Below are 25,322 nucleotides of genomic sequence, written 5' to 3'. Positions count from 1 at the left end.
TCCAGAGCGGTCACAATGGTGCACTGTGGGATACCGCCCAGAGGCCAATACCGTCGAATTGCGGCCACACTAACCCTAATCCGACATGGCAATACCGATTTCAGCGCTACTCCCCTTGTCGGGGAGGAGTACAGAAATCGGTTTTAAGAGCCCTTTATATATCGATATAAAGAGCTTAGTTGTGTGGATGGGTGCAGGGTTAAATCGGTTTAACGCTGCTAAATTCGGTATAAACGCGTAGTGTAGACCAGGCCGTAGACATTTATACCTGTTGTTAACTTAATACCGAGAAGTAAAAGGTCAGTTTTCAGTATAGATTTTGCCGTGTGCTTTATCTAAAAGATTGAAAAAAAACCAAAATTATGGTGGTTATATTGATGATTGTAGTTAAATCCATTGATTTTTTTTTTTTTTTAAAACATCTGCAGAGATATGGAGAATGCAGAAAATATCCTTTCAGTGATGAGGGATGCAGGAATTGAACCTGGTCCAGACACCTACTTAGCATTACTGAATGCATATGCCGAGAAGGGTGACATTAACAATGTTAAACAGGTATTAATATTTCATGCATAGGTAAAGCTTTTCCTAAAACTGTTTGTTTAAAATGGATTGCATGATCTGTTTAATATTAGCTGATTTATTTAATACTGAAATTCCCTTTTTTTCCTCACACACAAAAATATACCAGTTGGTCTCTCTAAAATAATTCCCGAGTGGTCAGCAGTAATTAAGGAGAATATTTTTTTCAGCTGAATAATTGTGTATTTAATTGAAACCTGTCTGGCTAGTATTATACATTTTATAAAACTCTATTTTATTTTTCGATAGGTGCCTTTTATTGTACATTGTATATGTAGAAATGGTGAATAATGCTTGCTGATTCATTCAGTCTCATCATAAATGTAACTTTTTGAAAGTCAGATGAAAAGAGTATTGCACAGTATTTTATTTTCATGAATGGAAAGAGAACTTTTTTAGGGCCTGATCTTGCTCCCATTGAAGTCAATGAGCTTTTGCCACTAAGACCCTAATTTTTATAAGAGCTCCATGGATTTAAATCTCTGTGCCCAGAAGGAGCCCCAATTATTTCAGAGGAGGTTACATCCTGGTGCGGGGGTCCACCCACATGGAGCTCCTTTGCAAAATTGGGGCCTTTGCTATCTGCTTATGTCATAAGGTCAATAAATAAATACTCCCCATGTAGGAGAAGGGGAGTAAGGACACTTATTGTAAGACTAGGGTTTTGGTGTCAGGGAAAATAGAGGGGACTCAAGTGGGGGTGTGGACTGTAGGGAGGAGAGTTTAATTTGTTTAACTTAAACCACAAAAACAAAACTCACCTCACTCCCACCCCCCAAACAATCAAACAAATGTAACTAATAAGATGCATGTCATCACTCTAATCACTTTGGGCCATATTCTGCAATCCTTTTTTCAGTAGTATTTGATGTTGCAAGTTTGAAACTAATGGCAGTACTCACAGCATAAGATATTACTGAGCAGGAAGAAAGGGTGTCAGAATCTGATCATTGTATATTGTATCACTCTCTTTTCCCCCCTTGCCCTCATCTGTCTCTTTAGAATTTAAGCTCTATGGAGCAGAAACTGCATCTGTGCTTGTGTTTAGGAAATATGTAGCAAATTGGAGTCATACGTCAATGTAAATAGTTTTGGGGTTTTTAATGTTTGAGTCAGAGTGTAGACTTTTCATTAACATTACACTTATTCTCTGGTTTGTGGTTTTGACTTACAGATCCTGGAAAAGGTTGAGAAGATGGAAGGCTATTTTATGGACAGGGATTTGATGCAGGTTATTTATAGCCTTGCTAAGGCTGGATATCCTCAGTATGTCCAAGATATTTTGTCGCAGATGAGATATGAAAGGGGATATATTCCAGGTAGTGCTTTCAGTCATGTGTCCAAATTCGGGTTATTGTAGCCGTGCTTTGAAATAGTACTGTTACTCAAGGTTAAGAAGGAATGCATTTTCAGTTGGTTGCAATGAAAGAAAAAGATTTGTTACTTAGTGTGATATTGTGTATAAGGCTTTGTGAAATCCTACTGAGGCAAAATAATGCTGTGTGTTAATTAATTTTTGTTTTCTAAAGATAGCAGATGTGGATTAGTCTGGGTCATATTTTAAACCTAAGGGTTTTCAGAATTTAAAAACAGATGTAAGCATTTTTGATTTTTTTTTTTGTATTTGCATTACCACAAACTTCTTAAGTTTGCTTTTTGCCCTTAAACCCTTGATAATCTAGCATTTTTCTTAAAGAAAAATGTGTAACTTCTGTAGTGGCAGATATGTAGGAATACAGTGAAGAGAGGTTATAAACATTAAATATGACTTTCTGTAACAATGATTGGAGGCAATTTTGAATCCTGATATGTTACACCTATTTGACAGTACTTCTAGATATACTTCAGTAGCCTTTCTCCATTAGCCTGTCTCAAAGATTTGTCTTTCAGTTGTAGTATTTGGGATGTTCCTGGACCACTATGAAGGTGATGCTTCTAAAATATGTGGCATGAGTCTTTCAGTTGTAAAGGAGATACTCATAGCACTATATAAACTATGCAAATAAAAAGTTTCAAATCTGAGTTCTGTAGCAGTTAGTCCCACAAACAAACTATGTTATAAGATACTTGTAAAACAATTTCTGTTTTCTTTCCATAGATACAAAGACAGGGATCATGCTAATTTGATTTCTTTTGTAGTCTAATGCGAAAATAGTTTGTTCCAAACTCTTAATAAATATTGTCTTTGGTGTTTTAAATCTCTAGATGCAATGAACTTGTCTCTGACTTTGATAACTCAAGGTTTGGAAGATACAGCTTTCCAAGTTTTCAAATCATTTCCTACCTTGTCATCTGAAAATCACAGTGAAAGCAGTATGGACTATGGTAACTTCTTCTTACGACACTGTGTAACTATGGATAAGGTATGCAAGATGTTATCTTTTTACTGGATTTACAGCTGTATGGTTGGTGAGCTTAAGGGAGTTATGAAAATGTGGAAATTGTAGTTTTGTTCATGCACTTATAGTTAAAGAGTAAAGATGGAATGCATTAAGGTAATCACTTTAATATTTCACCTACCAATTTACACAGTAAGTGGAATGTTTATGAGCAAAAACGCTTGTTGGTGTCTGTAATAACTACTTTATGGGTATAAGAAGGATCTTTTCTTTAATTGCTAGAAAGGAGTTCAGAAATTGAGAAGCATTATGTGTTCATTACAATTTATTATTATATAAATTAATTCTTAAATTTCTTTCCAGCCCTTGAGCAAGCTGAAACAGTTCTGTGATGAGTTAAAAGAAGCCAATATACACTCAAGTCCCCTCCAGTTTACTTTGTTTTGTGCGCTGGAGTCTAAAAAAGCAGGTACTTATTCATTTGCTTATTTTAAACATCAGTTTATTTAAACTATTCTTTCGTTGTCTTATTAATAGTCAACTGCCTTGTGGATGTTTTCAGCTTTGGCAATTAACCTGATGAAGACAATGAAAGAGGAAGGTTTGCCTCTCAGACCTCACTATTCCTGGCCACTGCTTGTTGGGTATCAGAAGGAGAAGAATGTTCAAGGTTAGCTTTCTGAGACATATTTTTGTTGCCTTATTCATAACTGAATGTACAGACTGACATTTAAACCCTATCTAGAAATGTACTTGAAGGTTGGAGGCCCAAGGGTGTGTGGTTCTTGCCATCTCAGAGATTTCTACAATTTTTTCAGAAATGCTTTTCACTCGTTTCCCATTTAATTGTGACACAGTTTTGTTAGTTTAAATAAAGAATTCAGTTTTTAATAGAAAGCAGAGTAAAAACACTATTTGAATGGGATTTTTAACTCTTTGGATTCCTGGCTCTACAAAGGTTTTCTGCTGTTCTGTATCCCATACAGTAGTTCTCTGATCTTTTACTCCATGGAAGTAGGAAGCCTTTAAAAGTAAGATTGAATGGTAATGACTCACTATAACTACTGAAAAGCTGAATCTTTCTTATATGACCTTTTTTTTAAAAATTTCTATTCACTGATAAGTTAAATGTGAGCTAACTTACAATAATAAGAGAGGCAAGAAAACTTCCATTGCTGAATGAGTGATCATGACCTGACAGCATACTGATTGAAGGACAGAAATGTTCAATCTTTTGGATTCTTAAGTAGGCTTAAGCATTTAGCACACTTTCCCCTGTTACACATGGGGATGTCTATAGGATATGAATAAGAATTGAACAAATATTAAATTTTAGAGTACAGTATCTAATTCTTGGGTTTGCGTTATTGGTAATTCAGAAAGAGTGGTCTCATAAAAAGATGCTTTTAACAGAAGTACTTCCCCCTTGGGAAACAAAAAACTGTCTTTTTCATCTTATCTCACAGTATAATGCGCTTTAGAATGAGATGCAGAGTTGTTAGTGTGACATTGGGTGACAAACAAAATGCACAAACAAAAAAAAAAGTGCTTTTAGCAGACTGTTCATATTGCAATTTTATTTTAAATATACAGTCACATTCCAGTTTGGAAGAAATGCTGAAACAAGTATTCCCTAATTGTTTCTGGCTATAAAAGTGTCTGAATCCTTTTTAGAAAAGCCTTTATGAAAACAATATTCAGTTTTTATTAACTCTTTAGATCCAGGCTGGTGCTAGAGCACACAGCAAGTTGCCTGCGACACACACTTTCTGAATACTGGAAAGTTTTCACGATCGCATAAAAACTCTTGAAACCTACTAAACAGGGCAGGGCTACTATATGATTCTAGTTACTCCTGCTCAAAACCGTCATCCATGCTTGTGTACATGTATAATATAATACTGCTGTGTTGCTTTATCAAAACTTGGCTCTACCTACATAATAACAAAATATGCTAGAAGTATGCTGTATTGCAAAGGCTCCTGCATATTTCTAGAGCTGTATTAAGTTGTTGTACCTAATTGTTGTGAGAAGAGTAACTTTTGTGATCTGAACTGTTTTGGCTTAATTTGAAATCGTAGAGTCTTCAAAAATCTGCAATACTTTTACTTGACTGTCAGTAAGAACTGATAGTAAGCATCAGAATGAAGCCATGCCTTTTCTGCTCACAGAGACATCAGAGAGTGACCTCTCGTTGGTTCTGTGGTAATAGTGTGCATTCACAAAGTTAGTTTGTGAACCCAGATTAGCATCTGGTCCTTCACAGTTATGAGTTCTTAAGTTTAGCATGAAGATTCCGTATGTGTTTGTACGTACTTATAACAGCCAGTATGTGAGTAAATTCACAACTCTTAAAGTTAAACTTCAAATTAAAGGAAGAATTTTGAGCGTTCCCTTTGGCACTGAATTATCAATATAAATATGTTTGCTGTAGATAGGTGGAATAAATTTTCTTGCCCGTTGCCATGTGAAATCTCCCCTGCATTTAGATTTGGGGGGGTGGGGTGGGGAGAGATTAAGAGAGAGATTCAACATTATATTAGCTTCGTTTTTTTACATGTGAGGAAAAATAATTTTTTCAAAAAGACTATTCATTTGTGATAGACAATAGGGAAAGTAGTAGTTCTGAAAAGAACCTAAAGGTGACAGTGGACAGTAAATTATCTGAGTTCTCAGTGTTTCCTAGTAGCAAAAATTAATTGGGATGTATCAAATAAAGGTGGATATAGATAGAGTACAACATCGCATACCAGAGTGGAGATAATGGTTCCATTCTCCACAGGAGTCAGATGTGGCATACACTTCTGGGAAGCTATCTCCATACCAGAAAAGTATTGACAAATTTAATAGACTTTGGAGAAGAGGCAAAACATATTGAGAGGATGGACTTCGAGGGAGATTAAAGGTTAAATAACAACTTGGAAAGAGGTGGCATGTATTATAACTGCCTACCAGTATATGAAGGGTGTAAATGCCAAAGGGGGAGAGGAATTATATAGGGTGGCCCAAGAGGTTATAACTAGTAGAAGGGAAATAAAAAACTGAACATTGGGGAGAACATCTTATTGCTGACATTAGTTGTTCTACGGACTAGTCTTCCAAAGAAAGTGAGGATGCCCCATTGTTTGAGTCATATAAAACTAGAGTGGACAAATGGTTGAATATGCTGTAGACAAGTGTCTGGATTACAAGAGTAGAGTAGCAGGTTTCTACAATTTTATTAAATATGCCCATTACAGATTAGACATGTTTTTATTTTGTGTGCTGATAAAGCTAAAAGCAAGTTCAGGCTTTTTATTTTAATATTTTCCTATGGTTAAGTAAATGCAAAGTTACACTTTTTCAAGAAGATGGTATGCTGCGAGGGTTAAGAAAAAAACAAGACGTAGGAGGGTTACAAATATAAAGACCATTGGGACACATTGTGTCAATAGACCATACAATAAAATATCTTTGGAAGTGGAGGATGGTTTTGGGTGATGTTTTGCTTATATCAAAGTTGTATAGCCATGTTAAGTTTTTGCTTAGCATCATTTAGCCACTTTATTGAAGCTTATTTTTAAAAATACTTAGCTGTGCTTTTTATTTTTGCTTTTTATAGAACACTGCAGTATCACATCAACAGTTATTTACAAAATACAATATGAAAGGTTCCCTTTGGTATTAGAGAATATTTTCATATTTCACATTGACCCAGTATAAAAAAGCTTAATAAATGAGCTAAATACAAGGTAATTTTTTGGTTTCCTTGAGGTGGGTAATGGTGTTCCCCAGGAAAAATTGAAAATACTAATTTAAAAAATTTGTCAGAATTTTGTCTTTATGGTATATTACTCCACTAGAAATTTTTGGAGTGCACCTTTAAGTTCAAATTTTGACTGTACATTTAGCAGCATTACACCATTCTCCTGAATATAACCTCATCTTTCAAAATGAAAGCCTCATTATTTGATATCTGACCTAAATAAATACTTAAATCCATTTTCAGCTGCCCTTACTTGTGCAGAATTGTACCTACCTCAACAAGAAGTTTAATTGATTTCAGTGGGGCTACTTGAGGAATAAGGTACTGCTCAGTGTGAGAATAAGTGGTAGAATCTGTCCCTTAGTAGAAGAGGAGCTGGTTTCAGCCAGATGTGGGGAGGGGAACAGAAGCTGTGGCTCTATCCACTCCCTGTCCCTCTCCATCCTCTCAGGCAGTTCCTACTAGCTCAGTCATATGAATTAGGGAGAGAGCAGAATCTGGACACCCAGTGTCTGAACCCAGGAGCCCAAAGGCCCTGTAAGATCAGGCATAGAAATGGTTGGAGGCGTCTTGCTCCTCTGCACAGCTATGTGAGACCAACAAACAATTTTGTCTAGGGAGTATGTTTAAAAAAAAAAGGGGGGGGGCGTTTAAAACTTGTTTTAGACATAACTTTCACTATTGCAGAATCTCCATAGGGCACAGGGTTATATCTTCAGTGTGTGCTGCCATTTCCAAGAGGGTTTGATTCTCCAAAGTAGAGCTTGAAAAATTACCAGTTTTGGGGGGGAAGGGGCACACTTTCAGATTAGTCTAAAGCAGCAAGTCCCCTAAACTTAATAGAGAGAGCTTTTTTTAATGGGAAAAAAACTGGTTCAGTTAATCTTCTACAGCAGATTGTCCATATGTTGAATAGTTTCCTGTTTAACATGAATTCTTAATAAAACATGATTTTTATTTGCTTATTTATTGTGATTTCCCCCCAACACTCCCCAGTAATTAGAAATAATGATTAGGATATATTTTAAAGTGTGCTGGAATTTTTGTTTAAAACATTCATCCTGTTTCAGTTGGGACAGTTAAAACCCACCAGACTTCTGCTGAAGAATAAGACTTGCCAGGATTAAGTCTGATTGACTTCTATGCATTGTTTGTACACAATATATTACGAACATTATATATGTAAATTGTGTCTCAAAGGTCTATTTATGGACCAGTCCTGAGGCAGGGGAGTGGAATGGTCTAGCATGTTTTTGGGCACGTCAACATAATTAACAGAAATATCAATAACTTGCTATATTTCACTGAGTTTGATTGCATTGTAAATGTGCATTCTGTCTTAAATAAAACATATACATTCAAATTTGTTGTATTTTAAATGCATTAATTTTAAATTAGAACATCAGCCTATTTTAAATAGTGAAATTATATTTAAAATCTCAATTGAATTTTTTTTAAAAAAAGGTCACTTTTTATTATGCTTCAAGACACCTCATTCTTCAAATACTTATGCAAGTGCTTAACTATGAGCATGTGAGTAGTCTTGTAGACTTCACTGGAGCTACTTACCTGTTTAAAGTTAAGTGAGTGTAATTTTTTTTGAAGATTGGGGACTAAAAAGGATTACTAAAAACGAAAGAGCTTTAAACTAGTTTGCTGTACACTTTATAGGCTGTCTGACTTTTGCATTTTTCTCAATTTAGGAAATTAAAACCAACTAGCTCATTTTCATTTATAGTAAGTTTCTAGTAATTCATTTTCACATTCTCAGGAATCTCAAAAATACTGAGAGGAATCTTGCGTAGTAAAGAGATTTTTAAAAAAAAAATTTTCTTGGCTTTTTCTTTTTTTACTAGGTTCTTAAAGCCTAAATTTTGGGCAAAATTTGACATGACAGCATCCTTCTAAATGTTTTTTTGTCTCTTAACAACAGTTATCCATTTAAGAAACTCAGAAAAATAAGAGCATTCTTTCTTAACAAATGTTGCTTACACGATATGTAAAATACTGGTACACAAGCTTCTTTATGAAGAACATATTCATTGTAAAATACTACTTTTGGGACAATGCAATAGAATGACTTTTTTGTATTAGCCAGTTTCACTCTTACTAAACACACATGGTTGCATTCTGTGTGTCTTGACTTCTGGCTGTTTTTATGCCCATTGGTTAGGTTTGAGAGATATAAAAGGCTGAACAGCACTGATATCCTTGTGATGTCCAAAGAAATTCTAAAGGCAACCATAAGATGCAGAAATACTGGTCTTAATGTATTTGATGTTGATTTACACATTTTAAAGTGTTACATGAGTGACAGTATCTTGTAACTTCATATTGAGAAAACATTAGTATACTAATTAATAAAGCTGTGTGTCATGGAACAAAACTTAAAAACGTAAAACTGTGGACTTCTATTGTGATGATAAATTAGCGGTTTTCTGGTTTTTGCTTTGCAAATATTGACTTGACAGTGAAAGCTTTTAAAGAAAACCAAATGAAAATGAATAACCTTCTTTTTCCGAAATAGGAAAGATGAGACATATTTTGGGGTTTTAAAAACTGGGGCAGAGAGGGGGAAGTGGGAGAACTTCATGACAGTGAGTGTTAATACCAATAATAGCGACCAGACATAGAGCAACAGATACTGTGGAAGCTTTCTCACTCCTTTCTGCCAGTTAACCTTAATCTTCATCTGCAGCACCCTATTCTAATACTTACGCTTCCTTGTCTCTGCTCAAGAATTGTGCCAAACTGAGTGGTGGTTTTGTGGCAGATGTCTACTAGGGATTTGAGAGAGCCCAATAAACTCATTTTCCACTCTGACCTAAATAAGAATTTGAACCCAAGTCTCCTGCAGCTAGAGTACATAATTCACTGTGGTAGGTAGCTCCCTGTTGAAAACAGCTATTAATTGTAATATTGACTTGAACTCTTACAATGGAACAGTCTTTCTGAAAAGTAACATTAGCTGGGCTCTATATTAGCATTTTCTACATCTTGCAAACATAAAATAGAAAGTTGGTGTCAAGATCTGAAAGGTATCAAGCAAGATTTACTGTAATTAATTCTTTGTTCATAATTTTGCAGATTCTCAGCCAAAATCAGACAGAGTTTTGTTTAAGGCAGACTTGAGCAGATGATGCGACTTTAATTTAGTGTGACTTGCCTGCATGTATTTTTAAGTGCTCAAAGGGAATTCACATTTGATTATTTGCACCATAGTGCACTGCATAAAATATTCATGGAAGTGTCACTTTTCCATAGGTGGCACTCCGGGGCAAAGACAGGGTCTTTGGGAAACTTTACATTTTTAAAGTAACAAATATGAGAGGCAAGTTGAGAAAAACATATGCTACTTGGATCTGGTGTCCTGCAGCATCTGACAAATCATTTTTTGCCAGCAAAAATTCCAGTACCTGTATAGCTTGTGACATGAATGCAGAGTTAGCTAACTAGACCTGATATAATGAAATTCGGGAAGTTCTTGCAAATTTGAAAGAAAAGCCATTAAAGCACTGAAATGCCCTCGTTAGAATAAATGCTGAGTGTGGTAAAGATTCAAAATTCAATGGAATAATATCAGTTTTTATTATTATTAATGTTTGTATAATACCAGCAGTATTTCTTTCTCTTTAGAAAAAAAATAAAAGAACAGCTGATACATTGGTGTAATAGCTGTGTGGTCAATTTTAAGAAAATGTTTAATGTTTCTTAAAATTTAATTTTTACTATATTTAGCTTGTGTTGGTATTGTTCATATATTTTCAAATAGATGTCTATGCTGAAAATTTAGGACTTGATCTTGTGAGGTGCTGAGAGCGTCATGGAAGTGCAGAGTGATTTCAGTGGGTGTTGTGGGAACTTCGCACCTTGCAAAATTGGGCCCATTATCCATGTACAAACTAGGCCAACTCACCAGGATGCCTAAGCACCCAGTTTGAACATGTAAATATTTATTCAGCCTTATGCAAGGTTAGATACCTGTTTTGAAAGTCTGGACCTTGGCAGTAGAGTTGGGCGCGAGGACCAGAGTTAAGTGTATTTCTTAACACACGATCACAAATGTCTTGAAGCTGGCTATATGCATTTATTTATGCGGTTCAAATTAGTTTCCATATTCAGCACATCAGATATATGGACATCTTCAATGTACAGTCTTAAAATATTTATAACGAAGTAAAAATAGTAAATTGAGCCACAATTCTGGGCTGGAGTCTCATCTAGTTATAGGTGCTAGTTCTTTAATTATAATCCCAATGAAGTAGCTCATCTTCACTAAACCAAAACTATGCTTTACTAACACTACAGATGCAGGGTGAACTAAGAGTTTTCAGTCTTTGTCAGTTTACTGTGGAATAAGATAGGCATAAGAATGGTTTATCTATTTTTGATTTCAGAATTAAGAACTTGATTATTGAAGTAAAAAAAAAATGCCCAGCTTCTGTGCAGCAGGAACTAGAAAGGGGAAAAAATGTACTGAATTAGCATGGAGATTAATGTTTATATCTTTCCTTTTATAAAAAGAATTGAGCTTTTAGTTATCTGAAATTGTTCAGCATTCTGTACTCTTTCTAATATTGCTTCTTTAGGTACTATTGGGGTCCTTAAAGCAATGCATGAGCTGGGCGTGGAACCTGATGTGGAAACATACACAAACTATGTTTTGACAAATTTTGATGACATTCAGACTTTTCGTGCTCTGCTACAGGTGAGTTTAAATGAACAATTTTTTATATATTGCTATGTTATGGCCCAATTCTGCAGCTGCTCTTTGTGTAGGACTCTCATTGACTCCAGTGGTGTTCTGGGGCATGCAGTTGCCACACAGAGAAGCCCATTAATTGTTCTATGGACAATTTTTTAAAAGTTATTTTTCATTGTTTGCCCACCTTTTCCTCTCCCCATTCACCAAAGAGGATTTTAAAATTGCTATACCATGTGATGTTTTTCAGTAATGCATTTTTCCATTTCTGGAAATAAAAGATTTTAAGTAATACCATGTAGCTGATTTCAGTAGCTTTATTTTATTATTTTCCAATTATGTTAAAAATTTCGGGTTCCAATTCTTTTTCCCAAGAATTTTCTTTCCTACTGGTGGTGGTACATGCTCAGTCTTTGTAGAGGGATTGTACCGTTAGTGGTCAAGAATGGCTCCTTTGGCCAGATAATTTGTAGCACCAATGGGCTTGCGAAAGCATGTCATTCTGTCCTCTTGACAAGAAGAATGGTGTCTACAATTTGGGGCTCCAAAATATTTGTAGAAAGGGGATGTTGTTAAGCAGAGACATGAAGAGGGAGTGTTTAAAAATATTGTTGAGTATCAGGTTCCGTGTGTGTCTGTGTAGTGTAATGCCTTTTATCCATAGGAAAATGGCTGTCCATTTGAAACTGAAGAACTCTCTGTAGCAGAATTAAGACATGAAGCAATATATGGATCATTGGAAAATGTTTTATCATTATGTAAGTATCTTCAATGTATTTAGTAGATGTCTTTTTAACAGATGCAGATATGGAGTACTTAGGTTGATGTGTGTAAATATTCAGACATGCATTTTAAGGGTAATTTAGATAGTGGTTGGGGTTATTATGAAGTTTGTACCATAAGGGGGTATTGTGGCATTTGTGGAAAGGATCTCAAGGATATCTTCTGAAGCTGCCAGTTTTTGGCAATGGGTTTTTTACATGTGTTACAAACTGCTTTTTTAATATGAACATGCCTCATGGGCTTTGCATACATGTTTTTATTCCTTCATATTACATTTATTAAAAAATTATAAACGTGGTACAAAAATGGCAAACTGGTATTTAGGTTAATTTTATGTCCTCCATCAGTCCCTTTGTCAATAGGAGCTGCAAGCATATAACTAATGGGATAAGCAGGCCTTAGGTTTACAGTAGTGCAAGTAAAGTTTTTTAAGGACCGGATTTCTGTCAGAAGACTTTGCAGTACTCAACAGGTCCTAATTTGGTATTAGTTACGTTTTTGACCAGTATCCTTGTAAAATTAAAGTGTTTTGTTCAAGTTTATATAGTTGTTACATTGCTAACCTGATTATTTATGGTACTTCTTGTAAGTAAGATATGTACTTATCTCAAACAATTATTGATTCTATAAAATTCACTCTGAATTCTGCCATCTTTTGTTCCTGTTAACTCAGTCAATAACACCATGAAAATACAATACTTAGCTGTTCTTTCAGATAACAGAGTAGTAGTGCCTGGCTGGAGCAATGGTAGCTCTGCTGGAAATGAAACATTTTGTAAGGTTTCCGTTACTTGAAGAAGCAAAACTAAGTGTCCTTTATTTTTTTACTTTGGCTAGAGTGATCAACTTTTGGTATATCCAGTAAGAGTGGTTTTGTATTGTCACTCTTGAGGTAGTCTTAAATAGTAGATTATTTAGCCAGAGACAAATTCATTACATGAGCAACCATCTTTTGTAGTAGTATTCCATATATTAAGGTTTGTAATTGAAGAAAGCATGCAAATGTTTACCTTACAAACACTAATTTAAAAGGAAATTACTTTTGTAAAATTAATGCTGGCCCAGTGTTCATTAATGGTAGTTAATCTCGTCAGCACCCAAAAGATAATAAGGCACAGACTGTAAAAAGTATAAATTGGTTAATGCAATTTTATAGGGAAAAAACTTTAAGATTGTCTCACCAGTGCAGTCAGTGGAGGTGAAGCATTTATGTTGGCTGCTATCAAGGTCTATTGATTCTGCTTCTTATCCCCTATAATGTATAGATTTCTGTTACTGACAAGATGAAAACTGTGAAGCATCAGTTGAGGAATCTGGGCGCATAAGTCAGCATAGATGAGAGCTATTTTCCCCTTTATCATGCCATTCCATTCCACTTCATTGTCAGCTTCTTTTGATTTTCTCAGACTTGTTTGTTGCTAAGGAAACCAGGTTGCCAATTGTCAGCAGCCGCTGAGCATACTGAGGTGTTTTATGCTAGTCTTTTTTTGAGCAGAAAGTTTAATATGCCACTGGAAAAATGTTTTTTGCTTGGGGATTTTGTAAAATCAACTGTAAAGGTTCTCTTAAAACAAACATTTCAGATTTTGGATTGTGTATGTGTAATAATTTCTGCTCAGGTCAGCATTCCTGTTCTCACATCTTCTACCTACCTATATCATATAGCCCTTCTGATAGTGACACCCTAGCTCTCATTGAACAGCAGTGATGTATTCAGCTTTGCATGGGGTTAATTTCATTATAATGTCAATCGTACACCATTTGAATAGGTTATAAAAAAAACCCAGCATATAAGAGAGCATGTATTGGAAAACTGAACTTGCTTCATATGAAGTCTAAATGCATCATTGTGGTTCAGTGATTGCAGGGGTGTTATGCTGGAGTGGGAACCAGCATTCTGGAAAGATTTAAATGCAGGAGTGCTCAGCTAAGGACTCAGAAAACAAGGGGTTATGGGGAATAAATTAGAATTTTAAATGAGCTTTAAGGGATACTTAATTTCACAATTTTCCTTGAATTTTTCCCCCCATATTGATAAAAGTAACACTTAAGATTACTACAGCTGAATGTTATTAAAGCAAAAGTATTTATCTATGTCACATTCTGTTGATTTACTTAGTTCATTGGATGGCACTTGAGGGATAATCAGTTTCACTGTTTTCCTGTATATGTATTTAGTTTCCTTTGTGGGTAATTTACTCAGGAACAGTGGAAAGAGGAAAACAATTAAAAAATAAGAAAATGTGATTGTAAAACCACCAGAATTTGGCAAGCATACTTTAGGACCTGAAACAATTTTTAACTTGTTTAAAATGTACTGACTTTCAAGCTGTTTCCCCTGAAGCTTGTGTTCTCTTTTGTGATGAATGCCACAATCCTAAATTTTTTAATCTTGTTGCATTTTTTCACAAGAGTGCTAACTTCTATAATGCTTGGGCGTGTCTCCCCTATATTGTCTTGTGTTCAGGAATAGCATGTAAATTGTTAGCATTAATGAGATTTAACTGAGTTAAAATCTCACTGTCACTTTTGGAATAATAGACCCCTTTGAAAAGATGGCAAATTCAAACAGAAATACCTTTTTCACATAAGATGTAATGAGACCACAGAACTCATTGCGCCAGGATACCAATGAGTCTGAAAACGTATCAAGATTCAAAAGGGATTGGATGTTTATGGGTAACAAGAATATCCAGAGTTGTTTCAAATAACGGCCATAAGAAGAAAAAATTTGGATGAGGTCTTAAACATATTATGCTTTCCAGGGCTTAGGCCTTGTCTACACTACAGAATTTTGTCAACACAAGTTATGCTGATAATCAAAAAACAGTATAATTACATAGTTTGTGCATGTTCACACTACGCTCCTTCTGTCGGCAGAGCGCGTTCACACTTGGTACTCTAGCATTGACAGTGAGAGCAGTGCACTGTGGGTAGCTATCCCACTGTGCTACACACTGCCTTCTACAGCTAGGAGTTGTGGGAAGGCAGAGTGGATTGCAGTACATCATGGGGGTGGGCTCAATGTCCCATGATGCAGTTCTTTCCATCCCAGCATTCCATGAGCTTTCAACTGCGTTTCATGGCATTTTTCAACAGCCTCTGTTTACTGTGCATCCACCATCTCTGTCTGAAACGAAGTATCCTGCGCTGCTCTCTACTGCTGTGGTCACTGTTATACACACCTCGTGGATGGTCATGCAGTATATCATGAGCTTCCAATCTGAACAGGAATCAGAGTTGCCTGACCTGCTGTGTGCCATGGAAAGAAACAACACCAGATTTCTTTTGGCATTTACTGAGCAGGTGAACGTTTTAGCCTGTTACTTTTGGGCTCGGGAAACAAGCACTGAATGATGGGATTGCCTCATTATCTAGTCCTGGGATGATGAGCAGTGGCTGTAGAACTTTCAGCTGCAGAAAGCCACGTTCCTGGAACTGCGTGCGGAGCTTGCCCCCAGCACTATCGGCGCAATGACATCAAAATGAGAGCTGCGCTCTCAGTGGAGAAGCACGTGGCGATAGCGTTGTGGAAGCTGACAACTCCAGACTGCTACTGGTCGGTCGCGAATCAATTCGGAGTCAGGAAATTGACCATTGTGGGCTGTGGTAATGCAAGTGAGCAGGGCCATTAATCACATCCTGCTACGAAGGACTGAGAGTTTTGGCAATGTGCGTGAAATAGTGGATGGCTTTGTGGCAGTGGGATTTCCTAACTGCGGAGGGCTGATAGATGGCATTCATAGTCCAATTTTGGCCCCGGACATCTTGCGACAGTACATCAGTAGAAAGGGGTACTTCTAAGATATTGCAGGTGCTTGTGGAATGCAGTGTGATTTGGGAAGGTGCATGATGACAATGCATCTTCAGGAACACTGGCTTGTACAGAAAGCTCTAAGCAGAGACTTTGTTTCCAGACCAGAAGATTCCAGTGGGGGGGATGTTGAAATGCCCATAGTGATCCTTGGAGATCCAGTGTACCCCTAAAGCTCATGAAGCCTTACACGGGAAATCTGGACAGCAGTAAGGAACACTTCAACAATAGGCTGAGCAAGTGCAGAATGACTGTGGAATGTACCTTTGGCAAATTAAAAGCATGCTGGTGCTGCCTTTATGGCAGGTTAGACCTAAATGAGGAAAACATTCTGTAGTCATAGCAGCCTGCTTTGTAAGGCTAAGGCTGAAAAGTTTTCCCAGGGTGGATCAAAGAGGTGGATCGCCTGGCTGCTGAATTTGAGCAACCAGATACCAGGGCTGTTAGAGGGGCACAACAAGGGGCGATTTGAATCAGGGAGGCTTTGACGCAATATTTTGATAATGAGCACCAGTAATATGTTTTTCTATACAGCACTCTGCCATGCTTTGTTAACTTGCCACCTTGCATGAAAATTGTGATGATTCTTGACTGGGATTTGTAGTCAACAAATGATCAAACTGCCACTATGTATTACCATCAGCAGCAGCCATCATGTGTAGGGGACAAATAAAGACGGCTTATCTTTCAGAGATTTTGTTTTTATTAAACCAATTAACAATACACACAAAAGGCTTGATAGGAAGGGAGATAAGAGTGCAGAGCAGTGTAGTCTCTCATAGCTGCGTGTAAGTTCAGCTATCATTTTGGAAGCTGTCAGAAGGGGTGGAGTGAACCGAGTAATGAGATGTTCTGAAGAGTTGCAAGGAATATGTGGGAGGAGTTTTGGGAGGGCAAGAAAAGCAGTTCTGTATTGGTGGTGGGGGAGAGCATGCATGTGTTCTGCCTGGAGCATGAGTAGGGACTTCAACATCTTTGTTTGCTCCTCCATCACTTTTATAATCAATTCCTGGACCTTTACAGTGTGCTCCTCACTCTCCTTTTGGTCCTGCCGTTCTATTTTAAATTTTTCCTTCAGGATCTCCCTCTGCTCCCCCCCCCCCCCTTTTTTTTTTTTCTTCCCCAGCCTTTGAGGATTGGAGAATTTCTCAGAACATGTCCTCCTTGCTCCACCTTGGTCATCTGGTGGAGGCGCTTTGCTGGTGTGTAGAGGGTTCCTATGAAGGACACATCTGCCAAAGCACAAGCAACAATACAGAGCAGCATGATTGTTAGTTCATGCACAGCATTGAATCATTCTAGTAACATGCACCTCTTTTAACACACAAATCACTTTCTCACTCCCTTTGCAAGCACACCTCTCAGCAAATGTCCTCAACATGGTGAGTTCAGCCTGGGTGGGTGTTGGGCATTCAAGATGGGGCAAAGGGTATTAAGTGTGTCTTTGGGGTTTTTTTTTGTTTTTTTTTAAGGGGATCAGTACAGGTGACTAGAGACAGTATCGTAGATTCTGCCACTATTTTCTACAGGCGGGGGGTCATTGAAGCCGATATCTGACTCCTGAGGGATATGCAAGGGTGCATCTCCTGCTTGCTTGTGGGTTCAGACCCAGTGCCTGTATTGCTCACCTGTGTGCTGTTTTGGTCCCTGCATAAGTGATTGCCAAGTGGAGCAGGAAAGTTTCCTACAATGGGGGAAGGAACAAAGCAGTTCTGCCATGGAACCTTTGGCAGAGGATTGGCGAGTACCTCCAGGAACGTTTCCTTGAAATCTCTCTGGAAGATTCCCGTGAAATCTCTGTGTGCATTAACACACTGTTCCACTGCACTGCTTAGCTGCAGAGGGGAATGTGGAGCACACTCAAACATAGCTAGTTTGGTACATTTCTGTCCCTTCACCCTCTTGTACAGTATACAGAGCAAAGGACCGCTCTACCTCATATAACCCAGCAGCATCAACTAAAAAAGATCACTTATCAGGGTTCTTCTCTCCTGCATCGTGTGCATCACAGACAGAATGCTGGGACTGGCTAGACTCCTCTGGAGTGGAAAAGAATTCCTGGCTCACCATGTCACTGGATGACCCTGCTGTGTTTGCCATGTCATCCTCCAACTCAACTTCCTCATCCACAACTTTGTCCTCAGGATTAGGTCCACTGTTCACCGCCTCTAACGTCGCTGAAGTATCCCTGGGGCTTTTGGTGGTGGAGGTGGGGTTGCTGCCAAGGATGGCGTCCATCTTAAAGAAGTGGCAAGTCTTCGGCGCAGCACAAGAGTGATGGTTTGCCTCCCTTGTCTTTTGCTACACCTGCCTCAGTTCCTTTTTCTTTGCACACTACTGCTTCATGTCCCATTCATAGCCCTTATCCAACAAGTCATGAGAAATCTGCCTTTGGGTATCAAAATTCCTACGGCTGGAGCAGAGATGGGACTGCTCAGCCTCCTTTCCCCATATAGTCTTCAGATCCAACAGCTCTGGTGTGCTCTAAGTGGGAGAGCGTTTGCTGCATGGAGCCGTCATGGTTAGCTGGGAAGATGTGATGTGAGCTCTCCATGCTGAGCTAACAGGAAGTGGAATTTCAAAAATTCCCAGACCTTTGAAGAGGGAAGGGCAGATGCCTGTGTACCTGAGTGCAGGGCAGCGGAGTTCCAACTGCTGACCAGAGTGGTCAGGATGACATTGTGGGATACCTCCTGGAGGCCATTTACAGCGATATAACCAAGCGCGGTGTCTACACTGACACTTTGTCAATATGACTTTGCAAAAAGCTCTATGCCTCTCGTCGATGTGGTTTTATTTTGTCAGCAAAGCAGGAGAGTTTTGTTGGCAGAAGTATTGTGGTGTGTACACCTCCACTGTTTTGTCAACGAAACCTGACTTTTGTTGATACAACTGTGTAGTGTGGATAAGGCCTTTGACCAGTCTCACTATTAAACACCAGGATGGGACCTAATGTGGAGGACAGATTATCCAACATCTGTCTACAGCAGGATTCTTACTAACTAGTACTTGCCAGGGACAGGATACTGGGCTTAGATGGACCTTGCTTTTGGATTAAGTGTGTGGCAATTCCTGTGTTTCTAATGGTGATTTACAAAGATGATTAATACTTACTAGATAAGGAAAAAGCGTCACTTCCATTAGGTCCTGTTCTAGTTGAGCAGATAACTTTTTTTTAAAAGAGAGATTCTTCTAAATATTTATTATTTTTACAGTGTCTTCACCAAGTATGCCCTCTGTGGATTTGTTTCATTTTAAAGGCTGTCTCATTTTTGGCTTTAAAAGGTAAGATTTCATAAAGTAAACTTCCCTCCCCTCTGTAACTGGTCGGATATCCCCTCCTGCACCCCACCCTTATGTAATTTTTCCCTGTGGTGATTAAATCTGAAAACTTAAATTTAAAAGAAGTTGGTTTCCATGGACAGGTCAAAAAGTCCAGAGCACTCCTGCCCCCTCTCTGCACCTTCCTCCATTAAAGTGACTAGATTGCTGTAACACCCCCTCACCTACCCCAGTCCCCAGCCTAGTAGCAATAACACTAGCTGTATGATGCTGGAAGAGTGTAAAATTGACCTGAGACCATGACCACGACTATTTTATTTCTAGTCACTTTTTTGCATTTCTGCTGGTATTGAAATAGAAATAGGTGTGTAGGAGCAAAGGAAGGTTTACAGCCCTCTGTATCATTTACTTACTTTGGTGGGAGGAAATTGAGTTTTAAACTTGATGAAATTATGGCTTAATGTAATGAAAGAAAATTTCTTATTTCTTTTCAAACTATTCAGAAAGTGAGCTAAAAATGTTAGGTGTCATCCTGTGTGCTATATTTGTGTCTGTGATTATTGAAGACAGAACTGTTAGGCTGCTAGCCACAGTCATTTAGCTGGGAGGCAACATGATTCAGTGGATTGAGCACTGGAACGGGAGAAAGGAGACCGGGGTTCTTTTCCCAGTTCTTCCTTTGATTTACTGTGTGAATGCACAAGTCACTTATCCTCTGTGTGCCTTGTTCTCCCTGTCTGTAGTATGAGGATAATTATATTCGCTACATTGTAAAGTACTCTTAATTCTACGAACTAAAAGCAGTATATGAGTGCTAAGTATTTATATGGTGTGCTGTAGAAATAAAATGCCAACTTTTGGTGTTTCTTCTCTTTTTTTTTTTCAAGCAACTGTTGTTTCAAGAAATGTGTTGTTGCTTTATTTTGTTCTGTCTTTGTACTCTGTGTTGGAAATAAGAAATTGTTTCAAAATCTTCAGACATCACACACACAAATTTCCCCCTTTTTAAACTTTATTTGACTCAAAGAGGAGGTTTGGTTCTTCAGGCTCGGTCAAGGACAAATTCATCCAGTCGTAGATGGAACCATAGCTGGGTTTCTGGTTATGTACCATTTGAGATGGAGCATGGGGCAAATGCTTTGTAAAAGGAGGCTTGATGTCTCAAAATAGGAGCTGTGTTATATGTTCGTGGTTTTTTGTGTGTGTGTGTGTGTGTGGGGGGGGGGGTTGTGTCTGTCTTTTGAGACTGGTATCTCAAGTTCAGGGGATCTGTTGCTTTTGTGAAAGGCACCTAATCTCAAAATTGTGGGTGAACCTTTCCAAGTGTAAGGTCTGGCTTTTGTGAAGTAAAGAATTCACCTCTAGTGGCCACTTACCCCTACCTGAGAACCTGCTGCTTTGAAGGCAGTGACCATCAGTCTCATCACAAAATCTCTTCTTCAGATGCCCCTTCTGTTCTTCCCTTCTGGGCTTTTGGGTCCCAGGGTCAGATTGGCGGTTGGGGATGGTATGTTCTAGGCACCATCCGCTCTTAGCGCCAAAATGAGCCTTAAGCAGATTGTTCAGATCTTCATAATACCGTCAGCCATGAAACAGTTATCGGTGTTGACATTTAAATTATCTTTGGAGAACTCAGTTCACTACCCATTGAGATGTGTGGGGCAGTTCACAATGGAGAGTATTGTTTCAGGGTGTCTCCAAATTGGGACAGACATCGCTATGCCATTTACACTCAATTCATGTATTCGAGGTTTTGTTCGCAACTGTCATGGCTAGAATTTTTTTTATGAAATTTGAGAATCTAGCAAACTCTGAAGAAGTTCCAGATCAGCAACCTGGCATCAGTGTGCCGATTTCAAGTCCTGCACCCCACAGAAGACTTTGGAAGTAAATGTCCAATTTGAATCTTTACATAAGTAGATTTTAGGGCTAGAATCTTCATACAACTCTCCCCCACCCCCGATACATAATAGATTTTATGTAAAAGAACCCCCAAATGATTAGCCTGGACATTATTTTGGGGGGGGGGGTGTATGTATGTATGTGTACACACACACACACACACACACACACACACACACACACACACACACACACACACACACACACACACATGTCCAGGCTAATCATATATATACATAAACCTCTACCCTGATATAACGTGACCTGATATAACACAAATTCGGATATAACATGGTAAAGCAGCACCCCTGGGGGGGGTAGGGGGGACTGCGCATTCCGGCAGATCAAAGCAAGTTTGATATAACACAGTTTCACCTATAACGCGGTAAGATTTTTTCGCTCCCGAGGACAGCGTTATATCAGGGTAGAGGTAGGTGTGTATGTGTAGTTTTTTGTTGCTCTTTTTTGGGAAGAGTCAAGTGATCTGAGAATATCAGTCGGTTGACATCACTATGAAGTGACATGGTAGATCAGTTATTAGTCTGGAAAGTTCACTAAAGCTCAGAGACAGCATTCTGTTTTCTCTATAAACTTGTGTGTGACTCATTTTTAATTTAACCTTTTTGTGCCATTGTCAGTCTAAGTGAAATACAAGTTGAATGTGCTTAAAAAAACAAACAAACCACCATGAATTTTTCTGAATGCTTTATAATAGTTTCCATGTTCCTATTTAGGCTGAGAGCTTGATATCTTTTTATGTGGGGGAGAGGTAAAAGAGTGCAAAATACAGGTTACATCTTTGCTCTTTGGGCTTATCAAAATTACTGCTGTTGTGATGTCTGATAGTTTTGATGCGGTGTTGGTGATGGGTGTTTTGAGCTCTACTTTCTATGTAGTGTTTTTATGTTGTATAAAACGTAGGAACTTAGGGTTTGCTATACCAGTTTGAATAACTGATTTGCAGTCTGGCAGTCTGCTCCCATTTTTGGCCTGTGTCCAATATCTGATGCTGCAAAGGAAAAAATGACCTCCCACCCCCTCAGTGCAATTATACCATGCTATTTGTGGCAAGGGAGAAAACTCTTTTTCGCAACCTGCGTATAATCAGATTTACAACTGGAGCATGAGATTTGATTACTTCCTTTTCTGCATGTATAATTGCAAATGTTGTTCACAAAAATTATTCACCCCGTTTTAAAATCTAGTTTTAGTGTTTGACTCTCTGGACTTTGCTGTAGTTAATTCCACATGCAACTGCATGAAATGTGACCTATTCTGTATTTGCCTGAAATTGATGTGAATGAAATACTGAATAGATTGAAGTACAGAATATCTATACAGTTATCACCTGATAGAATAATAAATTTGTAAATCTCACTCTAGTCTTAATGGTAACTGTATGTATAGTGAGTCAGTTTTAAACAACATGGCAAACAAATGAATATGCATGTCAGAAACAGAAATATTTATGTGAAATGTATATCTGTTATGTAAATTTTAAAAAAAGTCTGATAAATAACCCAGAGTAAGATGAATATTTACTGTGCACAGACACTGGGTGCTTGTTAGCGGTAATACTCTTTGCTTTTTAAAAAATAATAAACTCAAAAATTATCTTACTGCTGTTAATTTTTTATCCTCTGCTGCCCTCTTCAGGTCTAACGATATAGATCTTTGGAGCAAGGTAAGTGAAGATGGTAAAACTGAAATTATAAATAGAACTATTTAGAATGCATTCAGAAACAAAATCTCTAACCACTACATGTGTAAAATGCACTACTGTGAATTTGAGTTCAGCTGCTGGTAACAGGCAGCCCTGACAGTAACTTCTGATCATGACATTTGTCATTAAGAAATTACGACACTTAATCTGGTCATGCATAGTAGTAGTATTAGGTTTGTATGGTAGGCATATTGAAGAAAAAACTGATGTGTTAGTGCCACTTCATAGTAGTATCATGTATAAAACTAAATGAAGTCTCAGAATAACAAGTACAACAACTTTTTTATTGCTTATACAGTCACTAAACCTAATACACGATTTTATGTAGATTCAGGAGCCAATTCCTATGACTCTGTTCCCTTCAAATGTTTGCTAGGACTTAAAAACAAAGCTTAAGGTGAAAAAAATTGCACCGTGTCACTACTATGTTGTAGTAATATGGAGGATCTGATGTAAATGAACAAAAGCAAGGAAATTCCAGATGAAGGCAGTCACACAGCTCAAGTCACAAACAGAAATCACTGTGATCATCTTGTCCTCCCAAGTGTGGTCCAGGTTACATTCCACCCCACAATGTAACACATTTGGTAATATCTGCAGAGTACTGGATAGTGAAGTTGCTGTTAGATCAGGACTGAGATGCATTAATAGAGCTGTGAGTAAGAAGCTTTCACTACGTTGAGTTCAACACCTTGCTTTCAGGAGTTTACTTAGTTTTGTTTTTAAAGCTACTATCCTGTATTTGTTTCACTGTTCCACGCTGAAGTATTGCATGGATCATAGCATGTTTTCATGATGATCTTGTGCTTCAATTTGCCTATGAGGAAAACTGAGGACAAAGTAGAAAACTTAGAATGTAATTTATTTGGGTTTAAGTCAGCTAATATAAACAAGAACGGTGAAGCACAAGTAGACTGTTCTTGTGCTTCATTGCCTCTTTCTAATGTGGAGGGAAAGTCTTAAACTCTTTTTAGATGCAAGTTTTTGGTGTGTTTTGGGTTTTGTTTTTTTTTGTTTTGCTTGCTTTTTAACATTTGAACTATCAAGAATGTCACACAGGAAATTCCCTCCCATTGCTGGAGGAGCCTGGCAAGATCTTTGGAGATATCAAAGAGTGATGTCACAAGCATGAGGCTGTAACCTGAGCTGCTGCAGCTCTTTCCCACAACTGAGAAAGAGAGGATGAAGTTTCTTTTGTGACAGTAGCTGAGCTGAAGTTGTTTGCTAGATTTACAAGTAGATACATTTTTTTTTCTTAAGGCATCCAATTTTAGAAAAAAGCTGTCTTGCAATTCAGAAGTCAAGTATTGAAATTGACAAATATCATTATAATGAACAAAGGTTGCACCTCCAAAGAATCTCAATTTACAAGACTTCTTCCTTTTTAAAAAAAGTGAACATTGTAACAGTCACTCTTTTTTTTTGTTATTTCCTCTCATCCATTCCTCTCATGCCATTCTGGGATTTGATTTCTGGAGCAGTGGGCTGTATGTTTTTGTGACATCTCTGATATATTTCCAAGTACGAGTAAGAAAGGGGGACGAGGGAAGCTGTAGTTTAACTGTCCACATTGTGTTTTCTTGGTGGAACTGAATGTGATGTAGGCATCCCAGAGCAGGACAGGTGTCTGGCTTTGTTTGTTCCTCTCTATTAGTAAGTGAAGATGTGTGGTTCCCTCCCCCCCCTTCCATTACTTAAAATAGAGCTTTGTTCCCTCAGTATTTAGGTAACAACGTAAATACCTTTCTTACCCGTTTGGTTTAGCTTTGATACTAGCATCATGGTAGAAAAAGCCCAAATGTAGAACAATGACATACTTGAGAGAGAATGAAATAGGACTTTATGTAATGGCTGTGTCTTTGTATTAAGAAAAAACAAAGATGTTTTAAAGGTTTTTTGTATTTAGGGTGAGCATTTATCATATCAGTTTGGGGAGAGAAGGAATGTAGGGAGAACACCTTTTCTAAAATAAAATATTAGCTACTCCTTCAGTTTTATAAGACCAATTGGACGAATGTCCAATTGGTTAGCTTTTATACACTTATATTTAAGACTAAAGAACTAAATGTTGGTGCTTTCTATGCATGTACAAGGTGTCATTAAAAGTGAATATACTCATTTTCAAGCAAGGTTGCAACTGATGTGGAACATCTAAATTGTAGAAATTTTCAAATTAACATTGTGGGACATATAACTTTTTCTGCACAGCTTCACTTGTTTCAAACTATAAGAAAATAAAAGCTCTATGGGCCGTTTTTCAGCAAATTGGAACATAATTTTAACAACTCCAGAAGTGACATTGGTTAATGATTGCTGTAAGCAATGTCTTATTTATGATCACTTACTTTGTAGAATGATACGTAAACAGAATAGAATAGAGTCTAATTGCCATACCTCAGAAAACATTTCAGTTTACAATATATTTTTTTAAAGAAAAACGTATTATTTAC

The 25,322-nt window shown here is 37.7% G+C and overlaps 1 protein-coding gene across 1 annotated transcript in view; it reads left to right on the top strand.

Moving 5' to 3' along the window:
• Window positions 1–25,322, top strand: part of LRPPRC (leucine rich pentatricopeptide repeat containing) — a 162,748-nt gene that overhangs the window by 32,592 nt on the left and 104,834 nt on the right. The window contains exons 7-15 of the mRNA XM_045011106.1: window positions 429–555; window positions 1,757–1,901; window positions 2,788–2,945; window positions 3,285–3,390; window positions 3,484–3,591; window positions 11,256–11,374; window positions 12,033–12,126; window positions 19,181–19,250; window positions 22,806–22,833. Of these exons, the coding sequence (XP_044867041.1) occupies window positions 429–555; window positions 1,757–1,901; window positions 2,788–2,945; window positions 3,285–3,390; window positions 3,484–3,591; window positions 11,256–11,374; window positions 12,033–12,126; window positions 19,181–19,250; window positions 22,806–22,833 (955 nt within the window). The remainder of the gene's footprint in view (window positions 1–428; window positions 556–1,756; window positions 1,902–2,787; window positions 2,946–3,284; window positions 3,391–3,483; window positions 3,592–11,255; window positions 11,375–12,032; window positions 12,127–19,180; window positions 19,251–22,805; window positions 22,834–25,322) is intronic.

Source organism: Mauremys mutica, chromosome 3 (assembly GCF_020497125.1).
Source record: "Mauremys mutica isolate MM-2020 ecotype Southern chromosome 3, ASM2049712v1, whole genome shotgun sequence".
Classification (NCBI taxonomy): domain Eukaryota; kingdom Metazoa; phylum Chordata; order Testudines; family Geoemydidae; genus Mauremys; species Mauremys mutica.
This window is presented reverse-complemented; position numbering and strand designations above follow the sequence as displayed.